The 24,688-nt window shown below is 39.6% G+C and overlaps 2 protein-coding genes across 4 annotated transcripts; one reads left to right on the forward strand and one right to left on the reverse strand.

The window, feature by feature from the left end:
• The first annotated feature begins 5,925 nt into the window (after positions 1-5,925).
• Positions 5,926-10,802, forward strand: LOC145895804 (Na(+)/citrate cotransporter-like). Its single transcript, XM_082984588.1, has 13 exons — positions 5,926-6,038; positions 6,920-7,185; positions 7,320-7,458; positions 7,704-7,796; positions 7,854-7,916; positions 8,467-8,618; positions 8,717-8,839; positions 8,958-9,065; positions 9,250-9,452; positions 9,716-9,828; positions 9,897-10,058; positions 10,173-10,310; positions 10,659-10,802. Exons 1-13 carry the CDS (start codon positions 5,934-5,936, stop codon positions 10,800-10,802), a joined length of 1,809 nt encoding a protein of 602 aa, XP_082840714.1. The 5' UTR covers positions 5,926-5,933.
• Positions 10,803-17,905: 7,103 nt separating this feature from the next.
• LOC145894573 (uncharacterized) lies at positions 17,906-20,410 on the reverse strand. 3 transcript variants are annotated; one of them, XR_014401561.1, is made up of 5 exons: positions 20,196-20,410; positions 19,909-20,039; positions 19,555-19,713; positions 18,598-19,020; positions 17,906-18,441 (listed from the first exon to the last, which is right to left on the reverse strand). XR_014401561.1 is itself a non-coding variant. In XM_082983194.1 (5 exons), the coding sequence occupies exons 2-5, from the start codon at positions 19,929-19,931 to the stop codon at positions 18,392-18,394; spliced, it is 333 nt and encodes a 110-aa protein (XP_082839320.1). In that variant the 5' UTR covers positions 19,932-20,039; positions 20,196-20,410; the 3' UTR covers positions 17,906-18,391. The 3 variants fall into 3 exon arrangements, 2 of the variants coding, with proteins under 2 accessions (XP_082839320.1, XP_082839321.1); XM_082983194.1 differs by having other exon boundaries at positions 18,920-19,020; XM_082983195.1 differs by having other exon boundaries at positions 17,906-18,696; positions 18,920-19,020.
• Positions 20,411-24,688: the final 4,278 nt, after the last annotated feature.

Raw genomic sequence — 24,688 nt, forward strand, 5'->3', positions numbered from 1 at the left:
CAAACGTTCTGATTCTCAACTATAACGGAGAATCCTTTACGATTCAAATCTCGTAAAAGCCATCAAATGGACGGTCACTCTCTGATTCTTGCTTTGATAAACACCGATACAATTGTAAATGTAGTGACACGTAATAATCAATATTTATATATAAAAACAAGGTGCTTTGAATTTCTTGACTTGCGGAATTACGTAGTGGCAATCTCTTCCTATATGACAGGTTGTTGCGCGCTTTTAAATGTAATTTGCTAAAGGGAAGTTATCCCTATGAATACATGACAAGTATTGAAAAGATGAAAGAACCTTGTTAATCGCCGCAGACGACTTTCTCTAGTTCTCTCAGACGAACCCGTATTTCAGACGCCGATTACCAGAGGTGGCATTCGGAAAACGTGACATCCCTCAAAGACTATCTCATCTGGTAGAACAATTGACTGCAAGGCATTCTTCCAGGCATGGTTAACTTGCGCGAATTTGGTTAGATTGGTGTGCGCAAAAGTACAGGGTCTTTATCCAACACCAGTTTAATAAAGGAAAAGTTTGTATAGGTCAGCGAAACATTCCTGTGTACGGCTATGGTCACGGACATAGAAAAATTTCACCTTCAGTGAGCGCACAGGAAAAACAGGAAGAGATAAATGTACATTCATACTAGTAATCGAATATATACGCACACACGTACACACAATTTTGCAGTGATTTACGTTTTATTCGCCAGTAAAAAAAAGTTACAGTTTTGAAATTGCGGCGGGGGCAATTCCGCGTTTTCACTCAGGTCGGATGAAAAAGTATTGACAATCTGTTACATAAAAAATCCGCGCGCGCGGAAGATTAAATAGTAGATACAATGGGGACCGCACGCCGACGACAAGGGGTTTGGATAACAGGCGAATTCGACGTCCACCGGTCGGCGTTTTTATTTCAAAAGGCGACGATTTTTCTGTGAAACGGTCGGCGGCCTAACGTGCAGTAAAATTCGCCGCGACCCTCTGAATTGAAATACAGAGCGAGCCAATATGTTCCTTTCCGGTTACTTTTGTCAATATATAACGACGTAAGCCTTGGGGTTGGGGTGATTTAGGTTTGTCAGCTCGTCGCGGGCGTACATGCCATAAAACCGAGCTCGTGTGGCCGAATTGCGCAACAAAATCCACGCGATTTCAGTTTCGTCCATCGCACACTCCGGCCGAATAGTCGAAAATGACTTTTTTGAATTTGTCGATCTGAATAATGCTGTCAAATTCGGCGCACACCAAAATATTCACAGAATTCGGCAGAGCCGTTCCAAAATGTGCCTCCAAACGAAGGTTCCCGTGTTTTACCAATTCGAACGACGCCTGAGTGGAGGTCGAAGCAGTACGGCGTGAAACCGCGGCCATAATCGGTGAGCAATATTGAATTGCCCTTTGTCCAAAAGAAAGTTTGGTTCCCGTTGAGAGTGCCATAAAACTCCGCGCATAATGCCTATTGGCAAAATTGGGCGTGAGGGCCCATCCCGGGGTTAACTTCCCGTCTTTGCTTCTGATCAAGCAAATCTTCACGTCCACCCCGTTTATTAAAAACTTTTCCTGAAAAACCATGAAGTTTGTCGCACGTTTGAATGTCCTGGCTATCGCTAGCTCCAGCGCGTCTTGCCGTAAACCGGTGTTTCTTCCACCGTTTCGAAATGACCATGTGTCCCTATGCCACAGCGCCGCCTCGCGTCGCTTCCGAAATTAAGCAAAGCCTCAATGTATGCCCTACACGGGTACTTGTTGCTCGCTGGCGTGACCAGTTTGTTGTTTAACCTCAGATCGACCAGGTCAAAGAGAGCGTGCATCCAATAGTTACAGGGTGCCACGGAAACGTCGGCGGCCATATTTGTCCCGCTGCCCTTGATTACACGGGCCGTACACAAAAGCATTGAATTCGACAAATGAATGATTACATTGATCCTCACCGGTTCCGGAAACTTGAAACTCGATTGTTTCGCATCGGAAAGAATCGAGAGTGACGCGAATTCAACCCAAGTCGATTGTTCTACGCTGACTTGGGTTAGTTTGACCGTGAATAAGTCGAGTTCACTTTTTGCGCACCTTCCAGAATGTTGGTCTATGACGCTGCCCATGTTAGGAGAATATGTCAGATTTTTTTCGCCTCGGCGCACGTTTTTTCGTGACTGTTTTCCGACGTTTTATCGCGGGCTCTCCCGAGGGCTGCTGTTGAGGGACCGCTGTGCCACGCCTGTCTCTAGGCTGCGTTTTGTAGCGCCCACCCCGCGGCGAAATTCCGTATATACCGCTTTACCGAGACTCATGAATATGCTACCTAAACCATGAAACGAACCCGGCGAAGAATGGCATTTCACCGCCGGCCTGTGTAACGTAATATCTTTCGAAATCGTGTATCAATTTGGACACAATAAGGAACACCACAATGTTGCCGCATTTAAATCGAATTGTAAGGGTTTCCTTCGGAGGTGAAAAGTGATTACAATGCGACCGCTTTCAAAAAGCATCGCCGCGCCCAATTCGTTTCGTAAACTCAGTTCCACACTGCTTCTTGTTTTAGTCACGGGTAGAGCACAGTACAGCTGCGCTGCCCCGCTCCACTCCGCTGCCCCGCTCCGCCTCAGCTGAACGCACACGGAAAGTTTCATTATTTAAACCGGAGGGAAACAAAGCGAACAAAGTGTTGTGAAAAGAAAGGCGATCCAAGGACTAACGGTCAGCGAACAGTTAACAAAAGACGCACTCTCACACAAAAACAATGAAGGACTTCTCAAAGGCGACACATTTAAGCTGGCCAATAAAATCACATAAAACACAGCCGTTGCGTAACTAGTAACGAGATCAAATCACGTGAGAAAGCAACCGTTGCTATACATTTTGAAATGATATGCTGGACAAGACGCTACCTAAAATGCCTTAACACAAAAAAAACATGGAAAGAGATTCCGGAGGTTGATGACGAAACTGGCTGTTATGTGACCATAGTTCATATTTCTATGAATGCGAACGTTGCTATGTAACGTAAAAATACGTAACACCCCTTGGTTGCGAAACTTTTGTTAAGCTTGATCGGTTTGCAGTAGGCGAGGATTCAAACATAACTCATCAACGTTCAAAAACAATTCGAAGGATTTGCACCATCCGCAAAACAAGCGAGGTGAGTATTTCCAGGAATTATCTGTGGATAAGAAGAAGGCGCCATTCAGCTCGGAGTAAGAAATTAGCATGTAAATTAAGACACTGAGACATTTGCGGTGAAAAAGCGTTCTCTGGTTTCCGATGTTTTTAGAGTTTCGTGCACCTCACTCAACAAATTGGATTTGGGTAACAATATGTGGATTTGTTCGAACGATGAGATTTTGTGGCCGCGCGATTTAGTTCACAGCTGAACGACCTCTCGGTGAGAAAAGTGCAGCGTCACTGCACCCATTGAGGTCCTTTTATCGGCCACCCCTGGGTTACAAAGCAAACCAAATTAGGTTACTTTTACCCACCTTATTTGGAAACAAGATTTGGTTTTCTTGTTGGGGATTTTCATATTTCCGATTACGGCAATAAAACAGGTTTATGGGGTCGAACAAAAAGATAAACAGGTTTTTACTTTCCCAATTCTCTATTTCGTAATCTTGTATAAGCGTGAACTATTGCTTCTTCAGTAAGTGGGTGTCAACCCATGTTAAACTACGTACATCCTTACCAAGCAAATGTATGTTTTATGCAGTTGTATTTCTCATCGCTTTCGTTCTCATCATGATTGTCGAACTTGTATTCTTCTTGCGGCGCAACGAGCACATTGCCCTATGCAGACAGAAGAAGTACAAGCCCGACGAAAAACCTCCACAAAACACGTAAGAATTTACAACAACCACCGCACACGGAATTCGAACCCTTGACCTATCGATCAACTCGTTACAAGGTCGCATGTTGCAGGGTTGGCGAAAACCAGCCGACATCCGACACACATGAGAATAACAGCAACAACATTTACTCCAACCGTGGCACGATGAGATATGATGAACCCGAAGCCAGAAAACTGCTTGTTAACAGGGACATGCATTAGATTCTGGCAAAATATGAAAGGAGAAACTATTATTAATTGATCACGAGGAATCAGCTAATAATAATTACTTGAAAGCTTGCATGGCGGGTATTTCAATTTTCCATGGCTACGGGAATCTGTCACAGATTAGAAAGAAAATTTCCAGTTTTCTTGATAACAAACTTTCTCCTTTTTCAACAGATGGACCGAAGAAGCAAGTTGCAACAGTTACCCCAATGCAACCACGCCCTTACTGTAAGTCGACACGTAACTTTGATCATTTATGTTTACTGGGGCTATTTCGTTCAAAAACGGTTTACTATCATATTAACTGTTATTACAGTTCACTTTGTATATAATATTTGACAAATACTCCAACACAATACAAAAGATACATAAGCATTATGAAGCCAATAGACAGATGTCCACTGTTTTGAGATAAAGCAATGTTTGTTTGAATTTCAGCAGATGGTATTTCCTATATCGATGAAACTGACGCTCAACCGTCGTATCGTGGTCCAGTTGAGGAAGTGAACACCCCCAGAAAACCCCCCAGCGCGCCAAGTCTATTCCCGCCAATCGCATCGTCATATCTCTCGTCGACGATCACAAAGTAAACTGCAATTCGATTCGGCACCATCCGAAACGTGGGACAATGGTCATCGAACTGGTTTGCCCCGATGACCTAGAGATAGAAGGCACCGAAGACACGATCCATGGCATCGATTTAACTTTCTTGATGACAGAAGGGGAAACCCCTTCGACCCAAAAAACCCCCAAAGCGATAGAGTGCCGTTGGTGACGTGAAACGGTTCCAGCTTGGACACCGACAGCGATTCGACACTCAAAGCCGGATCCCGCACCGGAAATGCAAGTGACGTCACTTCCAGTGCGGCCAGCACCCCCCGCCGGCGTGGGAATTTCTCCCCGCCTGTGTCTCAAAGACTCCCACCAGGTTCATACAACACTAGATTGCGGAACCAAACTTTCTCCCGCAGCGACCTGAATATTTCACCCCGCTGGGATCAGCACGGGACCCCCACGAGCTTGAGGGTCCAACCCACCCGCATTGACAAGTCCCCAACAAGTACGACGTCATTGCCGTCGACGTCATCGTCGGATAAGTACGTAACGCCGCCGCCGAGTCCCGTCAAATGACCGATTGAAAGCGCCAGAAGGCTTTTATGATGACGTGCGCGATGACGTTATAGCGGGGCGAAGGGTCAAAGGTTAAGGAAAACTGTCGCTGTGGGAGGTTTAAGCAAAAAACTGATATGCTTACCGACAACAATGGTCACTTTTTATTTCTATGTTTCTACGATTATCCATTTCTGTTCAAACCTGTTCTTTTATTTATTCTTTTCTTTTGTTTCGCTTTTAGTAACGGTAGTGTTAATATTTTGTTTAGCGTAAAATAAAATACCCAGATACGAATTGAACAAAGTCTGAATTCGTGAAGTTTCTTCATTAGTCTATTATCAGGTGGCCACTGTATTATCCAAATAAATTTACCCCTTGATTGCGAACCTTTTGTTAGGCTTGATCGGTTTGCAGTAGGCGAAGATTCAAACATGACTCCTTGAAGTTCAAAAACAATTCGAAGGATTTACACCATCCGCAAAACAAGCGAGGTGAGTATTTCCAGGAATTATCTGTGGATAAGAAGAAGGTACACCAGAGAAAAAAAGATGCAGATCGCTGAGATACAAGGGTACGAATCTCTAGCCACCTGTCATGGTGAAAGCGTCGCATAATTCTGTGGTAAAATTCAAAATGAGACGGATGATGTACATCTACGAGAAGCATTAAATTTTTACTCTCTTTATTTCTGCTACGATTTTTTGGCAGTTATTTATTGTGCTGAGTGCTGTGTGTTTTGATAGAGGATAGAAAATATTATAGACATGTGTGTGTCTCTCTGGATCCGAAGAGTTTGGGCGTTTCGTGGAACGTTGTCGGTTATTCTACCTCTCATCCTACTTCCACTCCCTTTGATTAGTCAGAGTAAGGTAAGATTAGTTGAATCATTTTTTCTCTGTCTTTTACCGAACCACTTGGAGTTCCAAGTAGGGTTATGTTTAGTTCAGGGTGGTCCACGTCTGCGGACAACCTGGGCTACAATACTGTTTTAGCAAGCTGGTTGGCCGCTACCATCAAAGTTAGGGTTACCGAACTAACTGTGATCGATTGTACTGTCACGGTATTACTTCGGCAACCCAACGCTGCCTCCCTAATTCTGAAAAGGCACGGACCCTGCAATAACGACTCACCACTAAAGCTAAAATACCTCACACTGTTTTTTTTAAATGGGCGTCTGCGACTTTAATAAATGAAATAAAGTGAAAAACGATGATAAAAGCTTTCATTGATTATTATGGCTCTTTTGCGCATATAAGATGATAAAACTTACATACAATACCAGTATACGCCAATAAACCTTTCAATACAAATTACGACACTAATAACAACCGAACAGCACGACACCCATCTCAAGACTCCCCGGTCATACACACAGCACTCCTTGCGCCGGGCAGTCAACCAATTAACGACTTGCACGTTAACCAATGGAGCGTTACGGTGGCTAACATAGAAAACGACTATAGTGCGTAAACACTAAGGGGAATTTGATGAAACGTGAGTGCAAAAAACAGAAGAAAAACGAAAGCATACTGCTATGAGTTGTGCACATATGTGTAAATAAGGAGAGCGTTAAATAAACAACGCATATAATCAAACAACGCATAAAGGAAAGCATTAGTGCCGTGTGTCATTTTCGCTACATTAGTCTGCCAATCAACATAGGCTACTTATCAATGAGTTGTGGGCCTAAGTAAAAAAAGTTATTTTTAAACGAAAAACCTGTCTTCAATTTCCCCAATACCGTTACTAGGTGGCAGCATGCGGTTACACAATCCTTCTCATGGCTGTTTATTGGATCGCGGAAGTCGTCCCTCTAGCTGTTACCTCTTTTCTTCCTCTTGTCATCTTCCCGATAAGTGGGATCATGACGGGAGCGGAGGTGAGCGCTTCATTTTTCCGGGATGCGAGCTGGCTGTTTGTGGGAGGGCTCATCATCGCCATTGCGGTGGAGGACACAGGACTTCACAGAAGATGCGCACTGAGAATTTTGATGGCAATCGGAACCAAGCCAAGACTGTGAGATTTTGTAACATTTATTTTGAGACACACATTGTATGAACTCTGATGAGACCTGATAGGTCGAAATTGTGTGCACAACTGTCCGCAGCTCACGTAGTTGGCACATACCTGACAAAAGTGTTATTTTGTAGGCTGCTGTTCGGATTTATGTCAATAACTTTTTTTCTGTCGATGTGGATAAGCAACACTGCAACGACAGCGATGATGTTGCCTATGGTTGAAGCTGTTTACAAAGAACTTGAAGCTGAATCTAAGCGAAATATTGAAAAAGTAAGTTGGCATTTATATCGTGTGTTTGTTTTCCTCATTTTTGGTAACAGCTAAACGACTTTACTTTCTGTGAGGTGCCTACAGATGGCCACTGTTTCGACTTATTAGGTCTGATAAGTGCAGCTTTGGTGTGACTCTAGAGTCTAGACGATCTGTATGCAGCTCACAGAAATCGTAATGTTGGTTTCACTTGCTTATATGTATTACTTTTCTTCAATTTGAACTTCTTTTAACCTTTTTTTAAGAAAAAGAGCGACATGCTGTCGAAGTCGGATGCGGATCTCGAAGAAAATTCTGAAAATGTTTCCACTGTGTCTTACAACATCCAACCGTTCAAAGTATAAATGAATTTAGTGCAAAGTATAAATTACAGCATAGTGTTTTACTGTCTGTAGGTAGAGTTGGGAGAAATACCAACCAACGTCCTCAGTTCAGAAGCGAACGCTGGAAATGAACAGGTAGGTTCAATATTTTTCACAAATATAGATTTTGCCCAAAACAGCTCAACTAAAACTGTTAAATTTTTTCGTCGAATTGATCACAAAACAATGGAAGTCAGGTCAGCATGCACGCATTTATGACTCAGTTGATTGCATGTACGATAGATTGTGGAAAATTCCAGAAACTATGTGTCTGTGGCATGCGTGCGCGTCATCATTACCGTGTGCGGTGCACTGAGGCGTGAAAACAACAAAAATGAAGTCTGTTCAAATACGGGGTGAACACTGTTGAGTGAAAGCTGTTTGTCACGTTTCACACTTTGACTGAACGCCGGGTCATTTCTAGTCGCTTTATGTTTTTGTTTATCACATCAATTTATTAATTAATTGAACTTTGTTTAAATGTGATTATTCAATTGTATAATTTTTTTACTTTAAACCTTGGTGAAAAAAAGATTGCGTGGACCCAAATTTTGGCATTACTAAATAAACAAGCTGCCAAACTTTTGGTAAACTCGATATGATGAGACTGAACACAAACACTTTTTCATATCTAATCAATATTTAGGACATGGAATCTTTCAAACAATCAGAAAACCAGAAACTTGAGTCCATCATTAAGGGAATTACCCTCTGCATACCTTTTGCTTCCGGAATCGGAGGGACGGCAGCCCTTACAGGGACATTCCCTAATTTGATACTGACAGGGCAATACAAACTGTAGGTTGACGTTGACGTTACCACTTGGTAACCTGGTTGGCTTGTAGTGGTTGTATCAAGTATTTGCCCAATTACAGGACTTTGGTTAAACTTTGTAGGGCGTTTCCTGGTGCAGATGTGCAACTGACATTCGGAAACTGGATCGTATACGCTCTTCCACAAGCTTTAGTCATTTTTGTACTCTCGTATGCTTGGCTTTGCTGGTACTTCTTTGGAATCGAGTAAGTATCATCAGAAAATATTAGAGATGGAAGTAAGAAACCTCGTAATAAGCATTTTAAAAAAAAGTCTTACCAACCAAAAACTTGATTAAGACATCCTAACCCCAATATTTCACAGATGGCAATGTGTAAAAACTGTTTTTCGGGAAAAGGGCCAAACATCAGCTGGCGAAAGAGCGGTGATGAAAGTAATTAAGGAAGAACACGGGAAACTTGGCCCTATTAGGTAATATTACGTAGTTTTTGTATGTTAAAGAATGTTCCATGTTTATAGTTGCTACACAATGTGTATATACAACGATGGTTACCGCTAGGAAAGCCGACAGTGGAAATGTATTGCTGAAGCAGTTTATCTAAAAAACATTATCTACCAGTATGTCAGCAAAACAAATTCCTGGCCATTTTTACAGATGGTCTGAAGTTACGGTACTGGTCATATTTGTACTTACTGCATTTTTGTGGTTCTTTCGTGATCCTGGGTTTATGCCTGGTTGGGCAGTTCTTTTTCCTGTTGGTTACGTCACAGACGGAACTGTGGCCGTTGCAATGTCTATCCTGCTTTTTATTCTACCAAGTCAGAAGCCAATTTTCTTTAACAGTGAAGACCCGACTGGTAAGTAGATATGTTTTTATTTCGCAAAAATGTCTCAATTTCCCAAATACGTAATTTTTGGTTTAAATAATAAAGTAAAGTTCGGATATTCCGGATTCACTGAATCGAGACCACGGATGCGTGAGGGTGTAGACTGTTTTGTAAACTGCACGTTAATTCCATACGCTTTTTCGCCGAAACGTAACATTTTGCCGCAAAAGAATGTTTCGTGTCCCTAAAAGTTTTAAAACACTTCACACAAACTTCAATTGGTCGCATTACAGAAATAAAAAAACCCGTACCCTCCGTATTGGAATGGAAAACTGTTCATCGAAAGTTTCCGTGGGGAATCTTGTTTCTGTTTTCTGGAAGTTACGCACTCGCTGCTGGCGCTACGGTAAGAAAAACATGCTGACAATTATTGCGGTAAAATTGAAATTGAGAATTAACAGTTTCCAAAAATAGAGATCCGGTTTTTCAACGTGGGTAGGCAACTTGCTTGTATTTGACAAGTCGGTTGATGACTGGGTGATCCTTTTGGGCTGCACTTTGATTGTAACCGTATTTACTCAAATTTCCAACAACGCCGCAGCGGCAGCCATATTCACCCCAATCTTCGCCCAACTGGTAAGATTTTTACGTATGTATAACTATAAACATTTTGTGATATAATGGTATTGTTCAAATTGCTGGTGAGATGGTTAATTATCAAAAACTTTGAGTAAAATGTCTACCGTTTAGGCCGTGTTATCACAAATCCACCCCCTTTATCTAATGCTGGGACCTGTCTTCGCGTCGTCAATGGCGTTTTTGTTGCCTGTTGGATCACCTTATAACGCCATTGCCTTCTCATATGGTCGTTTGAAAGTCGTCGACATGGTAAATTATATATTATTTGAAGCATTACTTTCATAAATATATTGGAAGGATATGCAGAAATCAAGCTTAATTGTTTAGACGCGATGCAGAATCCTCGTTCAATTTTAAAAATAGATTAAATTTAGTGGGGGATTCTGCATACCACCCGTAGCCATCATAGCTGTGCACACCAGATCATTTATTTTGAAATTTGGATCCTGATTGTAAGTTTCAAAAAAAAAGCCGGAATATTTTCTGTTTTTGAATTATTTTGACGTAATAAAGCAGAACACACAACAGCTATACGATTTAGGAGAACGTTTTTGTTAGCTAATATCAGAACATGAATACAAAGGTATTTGTTTTTAGATAAAAGCTGGATGGGTTCCTGTGCTATTAGGAGTTCTGGTTATTCTTGTTTTTTCCAACACTTTTGCTATTCCATATTTCGGCATGGGTGCTTTCCCTGAGTGGGCCCATGTAATCACCAATAAAACAGCCGACACTCCATGAAACTATTATGTTGCTGTTGTTGCCAGGCATCTTATATTTTAGTAAGCTGTCCTTCTAGAACAATTAAACATCATTTTTGTTGACCGATGTTTCACCTGCGTCGGTTAATAAAAGTTACGTTTAATTGTGCTAGATGGACAGATTATTAAATCCATAAAACTATGTTACGATTCACCGAATATCAAACCCAAGTTGTCATGTTTAAAACGGTATAAAGTAGTTTGATATTAAGTGTGTTTGAAACGTTACAACTCGAAGGTATATTTTCTGGTTGCAAGCCTATGTTTGGCTTTTAAGCTCTGTGCTGTGTTTCGTGTAAGCGTTTGATACGCATGTGCTTTGTTATTTCACCGCGGAATAAAAGCTTTGCAATGACGCATGGGAGAAATGTTTATTTTCAAACAATGAAAAATATTATAAGCCTCACATCTACCTCCAGTTGCTCGAATTCACAAAGAAAAGATAGGAAAACTACAAAAGTCTGTGGATGAGCATTAGTTCAATAGCGTTGGGTTTGACTGTGTGCATACACACTAAGCATGCTGCATGCGGGGCCATATGTGGTAGAGGAGAAAAACTGTTGCTCTTAGAAGAGCCGGCTGGCGCTCCTTTTGTGCTTTGGAAAGATGAGTTTATTGTTTCGCGCATGTGCTGATTTAGTGGTAAATTTACCCTTTGGTTTTGGAACCTGTCATTAATTAGACTCAATTTATGTCCAGCGAGTGAAGATTCAAACCTTACTCACTCACGTTCCCAAACAAACAAGAATTCATTGAATTTTGCCAAATCACAATCATTCGTCTGTAAAACCAGCAAAGTGTAGAGTCGTGATGAGCTCAGTCGACGAACAAACTTCAGTTTCGAATACGTTAAATAAAATAAGGTGGGTGTAACAGAATTATTCTTTTGTTGGTGACACGCAGAGTTCTCACCATGATATATTTTTTATTATTAGTTTGAGAGAACGAGAGTTCTGATATTAGGTTGTCCGTCGGCAAGTTAATTGACCGATTTGTGGGCTACCAGCACGAAGGTAGAACCGCGGTCTCAAATATTATGCTTGGTCGTTTTTCTGACGTCATCAAACAGTTGGCAACAAAATCAGGGTAGGTTGTGAATGGGAAGACTTTTCCTTGCAAAATGGGTTTAGTCTTGACTGGATTTTGTTTATTTTATTATGACTTAACAACTTGCTGTAATTGCAAATAAAAGCTACGTGTACAAACAAACATTAAAAGACGACTTATGATGATTTCTGAAAATTAACCCTTGCTTTAGATACAAATGTTTATTATTTGAAGTTTACTATCCTTGTATATGTTTTGATGACGTGACATTTTTTTAGTGTTTAGTTTAAGCAAGGTTGCCATATATTTACTGAGTTTTTAAAAGTATTCTTTCTCTGGATATTTTGGTCGTTTACTTGACCTTATGACTCAAAAATTCTTTGTGTTTCCTACGGGCAAGGAGTAACGGATCTTTGTAACAAACGCGCTCAAATCCCAATACGCGTAAAGTATTCCTGTTTGTCGGCCCAAATATAACACCGGCATTGAATGAAACACTTCTTAACTAATTAATCGAATCAGTAAATCATAAACTTTTTCGCGTTCGACACAACAATGTATCCTAACGATTTGTACTTCGTTACAATTTTCATCGCCGAAGAGTGACTTAACCTGACATTTGCCTCCATGACAAACACTGGCTTTATGCTCTGTATACAGGCTAAACCTTTCAGATATTTCAAAGACAAGTTTGTTTTTTTTTAACTTTTTTTTAAAACTTTTTTTTAATCACACTCGTCTCCGGTTGGTGGCATTCCTGGTCGGATTTCTTGGGGGGAGTTGTTTCTGAGAAAAATTAACAATCCAGTATTACGTCACAGACATACGATTTGTCACAGAACGTTTGAGTTTTTAAAATCAATCTGTAGATTTATCTTTACCGAAAATAAAAAATAAGAAAATTATTGACTGTCGAACTATTGTATACTTTTGTCACTGGAGCTCGGACAAAGCCAACACTTCGACTGTGGAAGTTCATGGCTATACACTAAATAGGCAGGTACGTACCTGTCTGTAAAACGACGCGCTTCTACACCGTTGTTTGCCACAGTAACAATAACATTGATCACAATAGTGTATTGGCTTGACGTTCCGTTGCTATGTAACGAAAGCAAAAGGTTTAATGGTCAACAAAACTCGTATTGGCTGATCATGTGCACAGAAAAATGGTCTGATATAGCATAACGTAAATGCATGCCTACCATGTAAATAGGAAACGGTCGAATTTGAATTAGAATACAAAAAAAAACGATTTAAATCGTCACAAGTTTTGTAAGTTGTAAACAGACAATTTTCATTTGATTTTTAAAGTTTTTTTTGCATTTCGAACAAACGTCACATTTTAACTTAATAATCTGTTCTTCTGGCATATATAAAAACGTAACTTTATTCACCGACGTTTCGCCTGTTATACAACAAGGCTTCCTCAGGGTAATGAGACAGGTACAGCACACAACTATTGTCACATTTTCCAAATCGATGTTATTTAGAACATAGAAGTAGACATTACACATAGCTTTGAAAGCCATTTATATATTCTACGATACACACAAATTAACGATAATTTTCACTAATTAATTCAAATTTGCTACACGTAAACAATATTTACCTGTTAGGTTCAGAAATAGGCATTCCGCACTATTACAAACTGACTTAAACCAAGTTGTGATTGAACAGTCCAGAGGAACAACCCCGCACCACTTGCCTGCCTTTTTTATAAATTGACAGTAGGCTGGCGTAACACGAGTGCACTCTGGTGGCGAAAGCTTCGCGCTAGGTTTTGTTTCACAGTGTAATAAGACTGGGCTGCCTTGATGAGACCAATTAGAACACTTCATGTTTAAAGGTACTTAGGTTTAGAGGTACTTAGTGCATCATACAGATTTAGTATTACCGGTAGTGTGAACTTCCATAATGTTTACTTAAAACAAAAACCATACTCAACGAGCACCGCGGTGGATCTGTCTTTGCGAATCATAAGTAGTAAAAGACGGTTAGCGACAGTATAAGATCTTTATTTATTACATAGAAATATTAATTTCGCCGGTTTGGCAACCTCGGTTTCTGTATTATTCAAATAGCAAAGTTTAAAATAAAATTTACAAACAAACCTTACCCTTTTCAGATTCTTTCTGTACCTCCTCATGAGTTCTACATCACAGGATAGTCTGCGTAACTGTTGCAGCATTATCATCTTATGACACAATTAAAATAACTTGCCATTCAACGTAAAATCATGATGTGAGCTACATTGCTTTTGCTTCTACGTTTGGGGCTAGCTTTGTTAGTCTATGTTGAAAGTTACAATTCTCGATTTGTTTTCTAGTAACTGGATGCAAATTCAAATTATAATTTCTATTGACACTTGGATTGTATTCGCAACGACGTAACAACGTGATCTGGAAACGTAAACTTTGAATTTAAAGGTCACAACCTAGTGAGAACAGTAAGGCAAAAGAAGCAATACAAAAGCAAATCAAACACACTATTGTTGAAACAACCAGCTGCCTGTTCATGTGTTTCATTATTTTGTGACTTGTTACAATTCCATCCAGACCTGCACCGATTTTGTTCTTGTGAGGAAAAGGTTCATCAGGAATTTCAACACCGAGAAATTTACACAAAGGTTTCCATCCCTCTGACACTTTGTGCACAAGGAGTTTGTGTTCTGGGACATTCTGCAAATAAAGACAAACCAACATGTAAAGTTAACAGGCATTTACACACAGTCATTCACCAAGTAGAAAGCTCTATCAATTAACCGATTGAAATTGAAGCCAATGGGCTATATTCTTTATAGCTTTATTTTATTAGCGCTACAAGAAACTTCAAGGACAAGTATGAGTAGTTAAGAGTAATTCACAATAAATCTTTTTCATGAAACCTTTTGGACATAGAGATTATGTTCTCTGTACATTTTTTTCATGTACGTCTGGTCGTGGAGTGTCATTTTTGATCGAGGCCATGCCTGAGCCACAGCCAGACATTTCACTATAAAATGAATTGGTTTTAAAATTCTCAAATTTTAATCAGAAAAAGAGACTGAGACTTTAATTCTGTGTTTCTCAACCCTTTGAGTTCATGAACAACATCTTTGTTATCAATTAATAATATTTTAAGCTTCTGACATGATGAAACATACTGGTCAATTTTGTAAAACTCTGTTGACCCATAACCGATAAAAAAAGACATTTTTTTACGTCTCAAAAAAAGTTTATCACAAAAAGTATTACTGTGTGAGAAAGTTCTGTACCCCCTCTTCCCCACCTCTACATATATTGGTCATTGCGGACCCTTGGGGGTTCATGAACACCCAGTTGATACACAATTTGTTAAGATATATATAGGTAATTCATCTTTACGTGCGTTTCGTCTGAACGATCTTCTTATCACTCCGTCGGGCGTCAAGAGGTACATTCCCCAAATGGAGAAACTTTTGTTTATATCTTCAAACTGTTTTTTGAGACTTTCATACCAAGAATCCTCATCACGAATGGTTAACACAACCTTTAAAGCAAAATTACCCATTTTGAAACCATACCGCGCCTTTATAATGGTAAATGAAATCCACATTTTTTAGCAACAGCAGAGGAAGTTCAATGCAATGCTCACGAAACTACGTAACTACAAAAAAAGGGGAAAACCATTTAAAACTTTTGAAATTGATATCCATGTACTGTTGGCACTACAACTATTGCAGAAAATTCTGCTTTTACTTGAAATAAAATTGAACAAACCTTTGATTCTGGAAACGCTTTGAATATTTCTTCCCAATAAACGAATGATGGCGCATCAGTTACAGCGTCAACCCCTGCAAACATGGATTGAAAATATTCTGCCCTAGCGCCGTGTTCAAAAATATGATCCCATTCTTTGTGGAGATAAAAGCAGTTTTCCAGAAAGTCGTACGTGTTATATCCAAGCATACGGAAAGCGGCACACATGGTTTTCGTGCCAGTTTTCGAAAATCCAGCCAAAATTACTTTCATGTTCTTCTCTGTTTTACCGTTTGGCCGTTTTTACAACAGGATTTAAAAACAACACAGGTGCATTTACAGCTGAAAGCTCTACTAAAAATTGAAATAAATCATTTAATGTTGATAATGCAACGAAAAAAAGACTAGTTATAAACCACTTTGTTCATAGATTCGACGCGGTTTAAAACGTAAAACAAAATCAAAGTTGAGAACCCCGATTTATAGCGCTTTATTTTCTTGTTGACCTGTCTGAGTACCATTTGTTAACATTCCCTGGCCTGGTTACTATAGTAGGTCCAATACGGTGTAAAGTTACAGTCTCTCGTAAACCTATGGAAGTTATCCATAACAACAATCGCACAGACACATTGTAAACCATGTTATATCAAATCATGTTGTTTGGTGCCCAGCTTGGTAGCCAACGGATCGAAGTTGACAGACACGCACTACAGAGTGAAAATCTGTGTGCCTGCAAGTGTAAAAGCTAGCACAGTGCCACAGTCAACAACTGCAGTGATGATACTTTATAGGTCGAAACACCCTGTCGTTTTATAACCTTTTGCCATCTCACCACTAAACGTTTTTGCAAAGCCTTTTGCAAAACCAACTTTTTGTGTTGTTTATCAGGTTAGAAAATTATTTTAAACTGGACTGCGCCTGACATTTTGGCAAAAAAATTGCCAAAAATTGCCTTTTACAACCTATAACACTGTATCACAGCCTTTGTGTCGTCCTTGACTATGCTGATGTACTCTTCTGATGATGTCTATTGATAGACTGAGGTCAACCACGGCGAAAAGAAGAATAGATGCTTTATGCAAACTGACACGAGACATTTCCGATCCGTTAGTTAAATTCAAACTTATTTGTATTTTAGATTGCTAGCTGCAGCCTAACTTTAAAAAATCTGCTGTACTTGCCTTCAGTTTTGTCACAAGATAGTCGAGGCAACAGCTCCCATTCTCAATAGGTTAAGGCAACAGGGACGCAACGCTGGGTAGAGCGGGAAATGCTTGACAAGGTACTGCGGAAGACAACCATGCGTAACATAGAGAAATAATGGTTGATCGAGGAGGAATAAACCAAAACGCAAACTCAGAGACTTTTTCTTTCGTAAAACGACTCGTCAAGGAATTGTGGGAAGACTAATGATCTCGTCGTGTGGCTGCCCCACGTGACTTATAAATTGGGTCAACTGCAGTTGAAAATTCGCCTCGAACTTGTACGAATTATTTTAATGTGTGGCGCTTTATAGGGATCTAAGAAGCTTATTGTTGTGCATTTGTCGATGCACGTATCAAAAACAAATACAATAGTTTCGTTTTAGATTTCGTTTTAGAATACGAAGATCTTTAAACCTAGTCAAATATATACTTTGTATGTATAGGCTATTATATGTATGATTTGGTTGTGGTATGGTATACACTGGATTTTAGTATTTTTATGCAGAGCATTATAGTCGATTAACAAGGATTTTGCACCATCGCATCCACAAATTTAACAACATTTATCCAACCTAATTGTTTTTCGAAATAAAGCTAGGATTTTGTCTTCCATGTTTTAATTAATCACGCGAATGTGATTTCAACAAAGTTCCATTTGTGTTTGCTGGACCCAAATCTCTGTGTGCTTTGGCTTTACAAATCCCAGTGCTTCCATTCAATTGGGTTAGTTTTAGAGATAAAACCAGGCCACGATGAACAGGTGTATGTGTCAGACGTTCACTGTGTCGTCTTGTTGTGACTATGCTTAATTTTTTTGGGCGTCCTTCGAATTAAAATACTAGATGCACAAAACATTTTTTGTCCGCCGAAACCAAAACGTTTTCAAAACTTTACAAAAATCTTCTGCAAATCAATTAAATATTAAAATTGGTAAATTCTTCGCTTCAAATACGTCATCAGTAGAAATATATGTATATTTGCACAGCGTGATTGCGTTTGGTTGCTACAATAAAGTTTAAACAACCCTTTTGTTGTAAACATTTATTGTATATGTAAGTCAAAAGAAATTATTTATCATCTGTAGCAAATTACTTATCATCTTTATTCAACTGGCGAAAAAGACACGAGACATACAAGTTGGTGATGGATTAAAGGAATTTTCGCTAATTAGGGAAGTTGCAAGCAAAAAAACGTTGTCGAAAAATGTTACTGCGAAACATCGAATTCAACAGCAATTCTATACTGTTAACATTGTACAAAAAAAAATAGTTTGCCGCAATTGAAGGATTAAAATGCAGCAAGTTTAAGTAGATGGGGAAAGAATTGGAAATGCACTGATTTTTTTTTACGACAAATATTAAATATTCGTCACACAATTATTTTTGTACACACCGGCATCATTTCAATCAGTTGCAAACAACTTTTCAGTTGTTCTGATCAGTAATGCCCTAAAAACTCACAACAAATACAATATAAGGTTTATAAGCTGCCATAGGCAGATACGTAACGGTTTATAAAACCTGACGACAAGTAATAAAACCAGAATATCTGGCATTGTGGTTTCTATGACAACGAAACGATCTGAATGTTCATCAACTGGGTTAATCTTCATCGGATAAATCGCCTGATGGCGCTGTTCCAGTGAGACAGTCTACGAAAAGAGTTGCCCATCAATAAAAAACAATTATATTCGACAACCATATTTTCAGTTTCACGTTGTACAAGTGGTGAAATGCAAATCTTTACTTAAAGAACTTTGATACAAATGTCGCATTATCACAAATAATGTGGTTGTTAAAGATCTCACGCAAATATTTGGGTCAAAGCACTTGGCAACAATTGAGCCATTCTCCATCGCCACTGTGTGCTGATGCAGCGAAACCACAGTCTCGAGCGTTTGATTACACTGCAAACAGTAAGTTGACTGTATGACTCATAGCGAGGTTAACTGTAGAAGATGTATTGTCGTCATAGGGCATTTATTCTCCTTGGCGTTTTTGCAACCGATTTCATCTACACTAAAATAACCGGTCCATGTGAAGTAATTAACTTTTTAATAAAATATGTTGCAATTCATTTTGCAATGACTTAAAATCATACGCACTACTTCCGAATGGACGCGCACTTACTTCTGATCGGAATATTTCCGCAATCTTGCCCATTTGCGAATCTGCAGTCGCTGCTATGACGTAGACGTTCTCTTTGACGTAGCTCGGCCGTGACGTTGCAGCTACAAAAAGGGAAACACAAAGTTCGTTCAAACAATTAAACCCCTTCACTAAAACACAGTAAAGACGACCATGGTTTGATAATTTTTAGTGCCACAAAGGATCATTGTTAAACGCAGATGTTTCCTTCCTTAACCTGGCTTGCTATTGAAGGTGTGCACTGAAACATGATAAAGCGTAGGCGGGAATGTGGGATTGTGACGTACCAGACAATCACGTGCCTGAGGTGTCGTTCCGTTCCATTAAAGCTACATTTTGGTTATCGATGTTTGTTGAGGGCAAATGATGCTGTACACCCGTAACTACTATATATTGCAGCGTACCATATAGCCTACATGACCTAATACACTTCGGGCTTTGTTTACAATCAGTAATCTAATTCACAATGAATAGTACCTTAATATATGCAACATGTCTAAAATAGTGTGAATTTCAGTGCACAACCTTATTTTAACCAGTCTTTAAACTTAAAAATGCACACCTGATCAGTCGACTTGACTAACGGCCAAAACACAACACGTCACACAATTTCCCACCTGAAGCATCGAACAATTTGACCAGACCTAGTGTACAAATACCAGCCAGAAGCAGCTAAATAACATGGATTGATGCCGTTGACTGGTGCCAACGTACTGTAGGTGCTGAGGCGATATATTTCACTCTCCGGCCTTCGCACATATCCCTGCCTTTCCATTCTGCATTTACACCACATCAGTAAAATTCAATAAAAGAAAAGAAAAATTCATTTCACAGATATATTACTGTTGCCGATACATAATCTGCTTCCACATTGAATAAATGTATACTTATCATGTACAGCAAAACTCCTTAGGTGTAAATATTTGGTTTACAAACAAACGCACATTGGTTCCAATTTGCTTTAAGCTTACCTGTTAATTTCCAGACGCGCCATTGCTGCTTTCCACAACGCAAACGCACTGAAGTGAGATATTTACGTCACGCGACGCTGCTCCTTTTTTCCCATCGGTCGTTCAACCGTGAAATTAATCGCCCTTTGTTGCTGGAATGTATACCAGTCGTTATCACGAAGCACAGCAATTTATTTCGGAAAAATCTGAAGTCTTAGAAATCGGCGATTATCTGTTGATTGGTCTGCATACTTCGTGGGGATTTTAATAAAGGCAACAATTGGACGAGGACACGGTTGAGTACCCACCTTATTCTTTTTTGCCGTGCCTCCACACAAAAAATCTTCACGCCAGTCTTTGGAAAAAAAGATTGTTCGTTTAGGAGCGATTTAACCACTATAGCGCATGAATAGAAGCAGCATTGGCCAATAAATTTTCGAAAAATTTCTCCGTCATTTTTCAAAACTCGACTCCAAATCTCTTGGGAAGTGAAAGTAATGTCCATTTTGGCTAATTTACAATTTTCCCAACACAGGGTAAAACACCATCAACACGAGTTAACAGAGATAAGTTTGTCAGTTCATTTGTCTCGTATCAACATCTGCGTAAGATTGGTTGTTCTGTGCGTGATCTTACATGACATTTTGGTATTGCAGAAGAAGTATATTGTCATGCAATAGCATGACAAAATGTATGATGACTAAGTCCGATTATTTTACACATCTTTGATAAAGTAGCAGTAGGTTGGTAACTTATTTGTTGTCTGACCACACTAATTCAGTGAGTTATAGCTTTAAGAAAAGGAGCCAAACTATCAAATAGTTAGGAAAAAAACAATGCATGATGGATCAAAAATCACCTTTCACAATTTTTTTGTTAATTTTTTTTTTTTTTTTTTTAAAAAGCAATTCAAAAAGTGGCTGTTGTACAATTTAAGAATTTGCTTCATCCATTTATGTAAAATTATGAACCATGCTGCGGGCAAATTACTACAAAGCGTAAGGAACCTAGACAAAACTTTACATTTCGAAATAGACTATTTCATACGAAAACTCGTTGCAAACATTTAATGTGGAAGGCATTAGTTTCACTCGAAAGCTACTTATAGAGGAGGCCACGGAAAGGCTGCCTTCATCTCCTCCGGAAGAAGAAAGGTTAAAAGTTTGAAGGGAAAGGGAAAGGTCTCTTTTCTTTTGAAAAAAATACTTGGGTAGACGAATACCGTATTCGGCTCTCTTTTTCGCTTGAAAAAAATACTTGGGTGGACGAATAACAGTAGTCGGCTCTCTTTTTTGCTTGCAGAAATACTTGGGTAGACGAATAACTGTAGTCTGCTCTCTTTTTGCTTGTAGAAATACTTAGAAATACTTGGGTAGACGGACAACCGTACTCGGCTCTCTTTTTTGCTTGAAAAAGACTTGGCTAGACGAATACCCGTAGTTGGCTCTCTTTTTTTGCTTGTAGAAATACTTGGGTAGACGAATAATCGTATTCGGCTCTCTTTGTTCCTTGAAAAAAAGACTTGCGTAGACGAATACCCGTAGATGGCTCTCTTTTTTGCTTGTAGAAATACTTCGGTAGACGAATAATCGTATTCGGCTCTCTTTGTTTCTTGAAAAAAAGACTTGGGTAGACAATAACTGTAGTCGGCTCTCTTTTTTGCATGCAGAAATACTTCGGTAGACGAATAACCGTAGTCGGCTCTCCTTTTTGCTTCAGAAAATACTTGGGTAGACGAATAACCGTATTCGGCTCTCTTTTTGCTTGTAGAAATACTTGCGTAGACGAATAACCGTAGTCGGCTCTCCTTTTTGCTTCAGAAAAGACTTGGGTAGACGAATAACCGTAGTCGGCTCTCCTTTTTGCTTCAGAAAAGACTTGGGTAGACGAATAACCGTATTCGGCTCTCTTTTTGCTTGTAGAAATACTTAAAAATACTTGAGTAGACGAATAACCGTAGTCGGCTCTCTTGTTGCTTGTATAAATACTTAGAAATACTTGGGTAGACAAACAACCGTATTCGGCTCTCTTTTTTGCTTGCAGAAATACTTGGGTAGACGAATAACCGTAGTCGGCTCTCTTTTTTGCTTCAGAAATACTTGGGTAGACGAATAACCGTAGTCGGCTCTCCTTTTTGCTTCAGAAAATACTTGGGTAGACGAATAACCGTATTCGGCTCTCTTTTTGCTTCAGAAATACTTGGGTAGACGAATAACCGTAGTCGGCTCTCCTTTTTGCTTCAGAAATACTTGGGTAGACGAATAACCGTATTCGGCTCTCTTTTTGCTTCAGAAATACTTGGGTAGACGAATAACCGTAGTCGGCTCTCCTTTTTGCTTCAGAAAATACTTGGGTAGACGAATAACCGTATTCGGCTCTCTTTTTGCTTGTAGAAATACTTAGAAATACTTGAGTAGACGAATAACCGTAGTCGGCTCTCATTTTTGCTTCAGAAATACTTGGGTAGACGAATAACCGTAGTCGGCTCTCTTTTTTGCTTCAGAAAATACTTGGGTAGACGAATAACCGTATTCGGTTCTCTTTTTGCTTGTAGAAATACTCAGAAATACTTGGGTAGACGAATAACCGTAGTCGGCTCTCCTTTTTGCTTCAGAAATACTTGGGTAGACGAATAACCGTAGTCGGCTCTCCTTTTTGCTTCAGAAAATACTTGGGTAGACGAATAACCGTATTCGGCTCTCTTTTTGCTTGTAGAAATACTTAGAAATACTTGAGTAGACGAATAACCGTAGTCGGCTCTCTTGTTGCTTGTAGAAATACTTAGAAATACTTGGGTAGACGAATAACCGTAGTCGGCTCTCTTGTTGCTTGTAGAAATACTTGGGTAGACGAATAACCGTAGTCGGCTCTCTTGTTGCTTGTAGAAATACTTGGGTAGACGAATAACCGTAGTCGGCTCTCCTTTTTGCTTCAGAAAATACTTGGGTAGACGAATAACCGTATTCGGCTCTCTTTTTGCTTGTAGAAATACTTAGAAATACTTGAGTAGACGAATAACCGTAGTCGGCTCTCTTGTTGCTTGTAGAAATACTCAGAAATACTTGGGTAGACGAATAACCGTAGTCGGCTCTCCTTTTTGCTTCAGAAATACTTGGGTAGACGAATAACCGTAGTCGGCACTCCTTTTTGCTTCAGAAAATACTTGGGTAGACGAATAACCGTATTCGGCTCTCTTTTTGCTTGTAGAAATACTTAGAAATACTTGAGTAGACGAATAACCGTAGTCGGCTCTCATTTTTGCTTCAGAAATACTTGGGTAGACGAATAACCGTAGTCGGCTCTCCTTTTTGCTTCAGAAAATACTTGGGTAGACGAATAACCGTATTCGGTTCTCTTTTTGCTTGTAGAAATACTCAGAAATACTTGGGTAGACGAATAACCGTAGTCGGCTCTCCTTTTTGCTTCAGAAATACTTGGGTAGACGAATAACCGTAGTCGGCTCTCCTTTTTGCTTCAGAAAATACTTGGGTAGACGAATAACCGTATTCGGCTCTCTTTTTGCTTGTAGAAATACTTAGAAATACTTGAGTAGACGAATAACCGTAGTCGGCTCTCTTGTTGCTTGTAGAAATACTTAGAAATACTTGGGTAGACGAATAACCGTAGTCGGCTCTCTTGTTGCTTGTAGAAATACTTGGGTAGACGAATAACCGTAGTCGGCTCTCTTGTTGCTTGTAGAAATACTTGGGTAGACGAATAACCGTAGTCGGCTCTCCTTTTTGCTTCAGAAAATACTTGGGTAGACGAATAACCGTATTCGGCTCTCTTTTTGCTTGTAGAAATACTTAGAAATACTTGAGTAGACGAATAACCGTAGTCGGCTCTCTTGTTGCTTGTAGAAATACTCAGAAATACTTGGGTAGACGAATAACCGTAGTCGGCTCTCCTTTTTGCTTCAGAAATACTTGGGTAGACGAATAACCGTAGTCGGCACTCCTTTTTGCTTCAGAAAATACTTGGGTAGACGAATAACCGTATTCGGCTCTCTTTTTGCTTGTAGAAATACTTAGAAATACTTGAGTAGACGAATAACCGTAGTCGGCTCTCTTGTTGCTTGTAGAAATACTTAGAAATACTTGGGTAGACGAATAACCGTAGTCGGCTCTCTTGTTGCTTGTAGAAATACTTGGGTAGACGAATAACCGTAGTCGGCTCTCTTTTTGCTTGCAGAAATACTCAGAAATACTTGGGTAGACGAATAACCGTAGTCGGCTCTCCTTTTTGCTTCAGAAATACTTGGGTAGACGAATAACCGTAGTCGGCTCTCCTTTTTGCTTCTGAAAATACTTGGGTAGACGAATAACCGTATTCGGCTCTCTTTTTGCTTGTAGAAATACTTAGAAATACTTGAGTAGACGAATAACCGTAGTCGGCTCTCTTTTTGCTTGTAGAAATACTTAGAAATACTTGGGTAGACGAATAACCGTATTCGGCTCTCTTTTTGCTTGTAGAAATACTTAGAAATACTTGAGTAGACGAATAACCGTAGTCGGCTCTCTTTTTGCTTGTAGAAATACTCAGAAATACTTGGGTAGACGAATAACCGTATTCGGCTCTCTTTTTGCTTGTAGAAATACTTAGAAATACTTGGGTAGACGAATAACCGTATTCGGCTCTCTTTTTGCTTGTAGAAATACTTAGAAATACTTGAGTAGACGAATAACCGTAGTCGGCTCTCTTGTTGCTTGTAGAAATACTTAGAAATACTTGGGTAGACGAATAACCGTAGTCGACTCTCTTGTTGCTTGTAGAAATACTTGGGTAGACGAATAACCGTAGT

This window comes from Ascidia mentula, chromosome 3 (assembly GCF_947561715.1).
Source record: "Ascidia mentula chromosome 3, kaAscMent1.1, whole genome shotgun sequence".
Taxonomy (NCBI): domain Eukaryota; kingdom Metazoa; phylum Chordata; class Ascidiacea; order Phlebobranchia; family Ascidiidae; genus Ascidia; species Ascidia mentula.

Bases quoted from the DNA above. Each gene is read 5' to 3' on its own strand.
- LOC145895804 (XM_082984588.1), top strand. From the start codon at position 5,934: ATGTGTGTGTCTCTCTGGATCCGAAGAGTTTGGGCGTTTCGTGGAACG. The intron at 8,840-8,957 runs GTAAGTATCATC...AATATTTCACAG, and splicing joins TGGTACTTCTTTGGAATCGA to ATGGCAATGTGTAAAAACTG. The intron at 9,453-9,715 runs GTAAGTAGATAT...GTCGCATTACAG, and splicing joins TAACAGTGAAGACCCGACTG to AAATAAAAAAACCCGTACCC.
- LOC145894573 (XM_082983194.1), bottom strand. From the start codon at position 19,931: ATGGCGCGTCTGGAAATTAACAG. The intron at 19,714-19,908 runs GTAAGCTTAAAG...GTGTAAATGCAG, and splicing joins GCGCGTCTGGAAATTAACAG to AATGGAAAGGCAGGGATATG. The intron at 19,021-19,554 runs GTGGGAAATTGT...CCCTTTTTGTAG, and splicing joins CAAATTGTTCGATGCTTCAG to CTGCAACGTCACGGCCGAGC.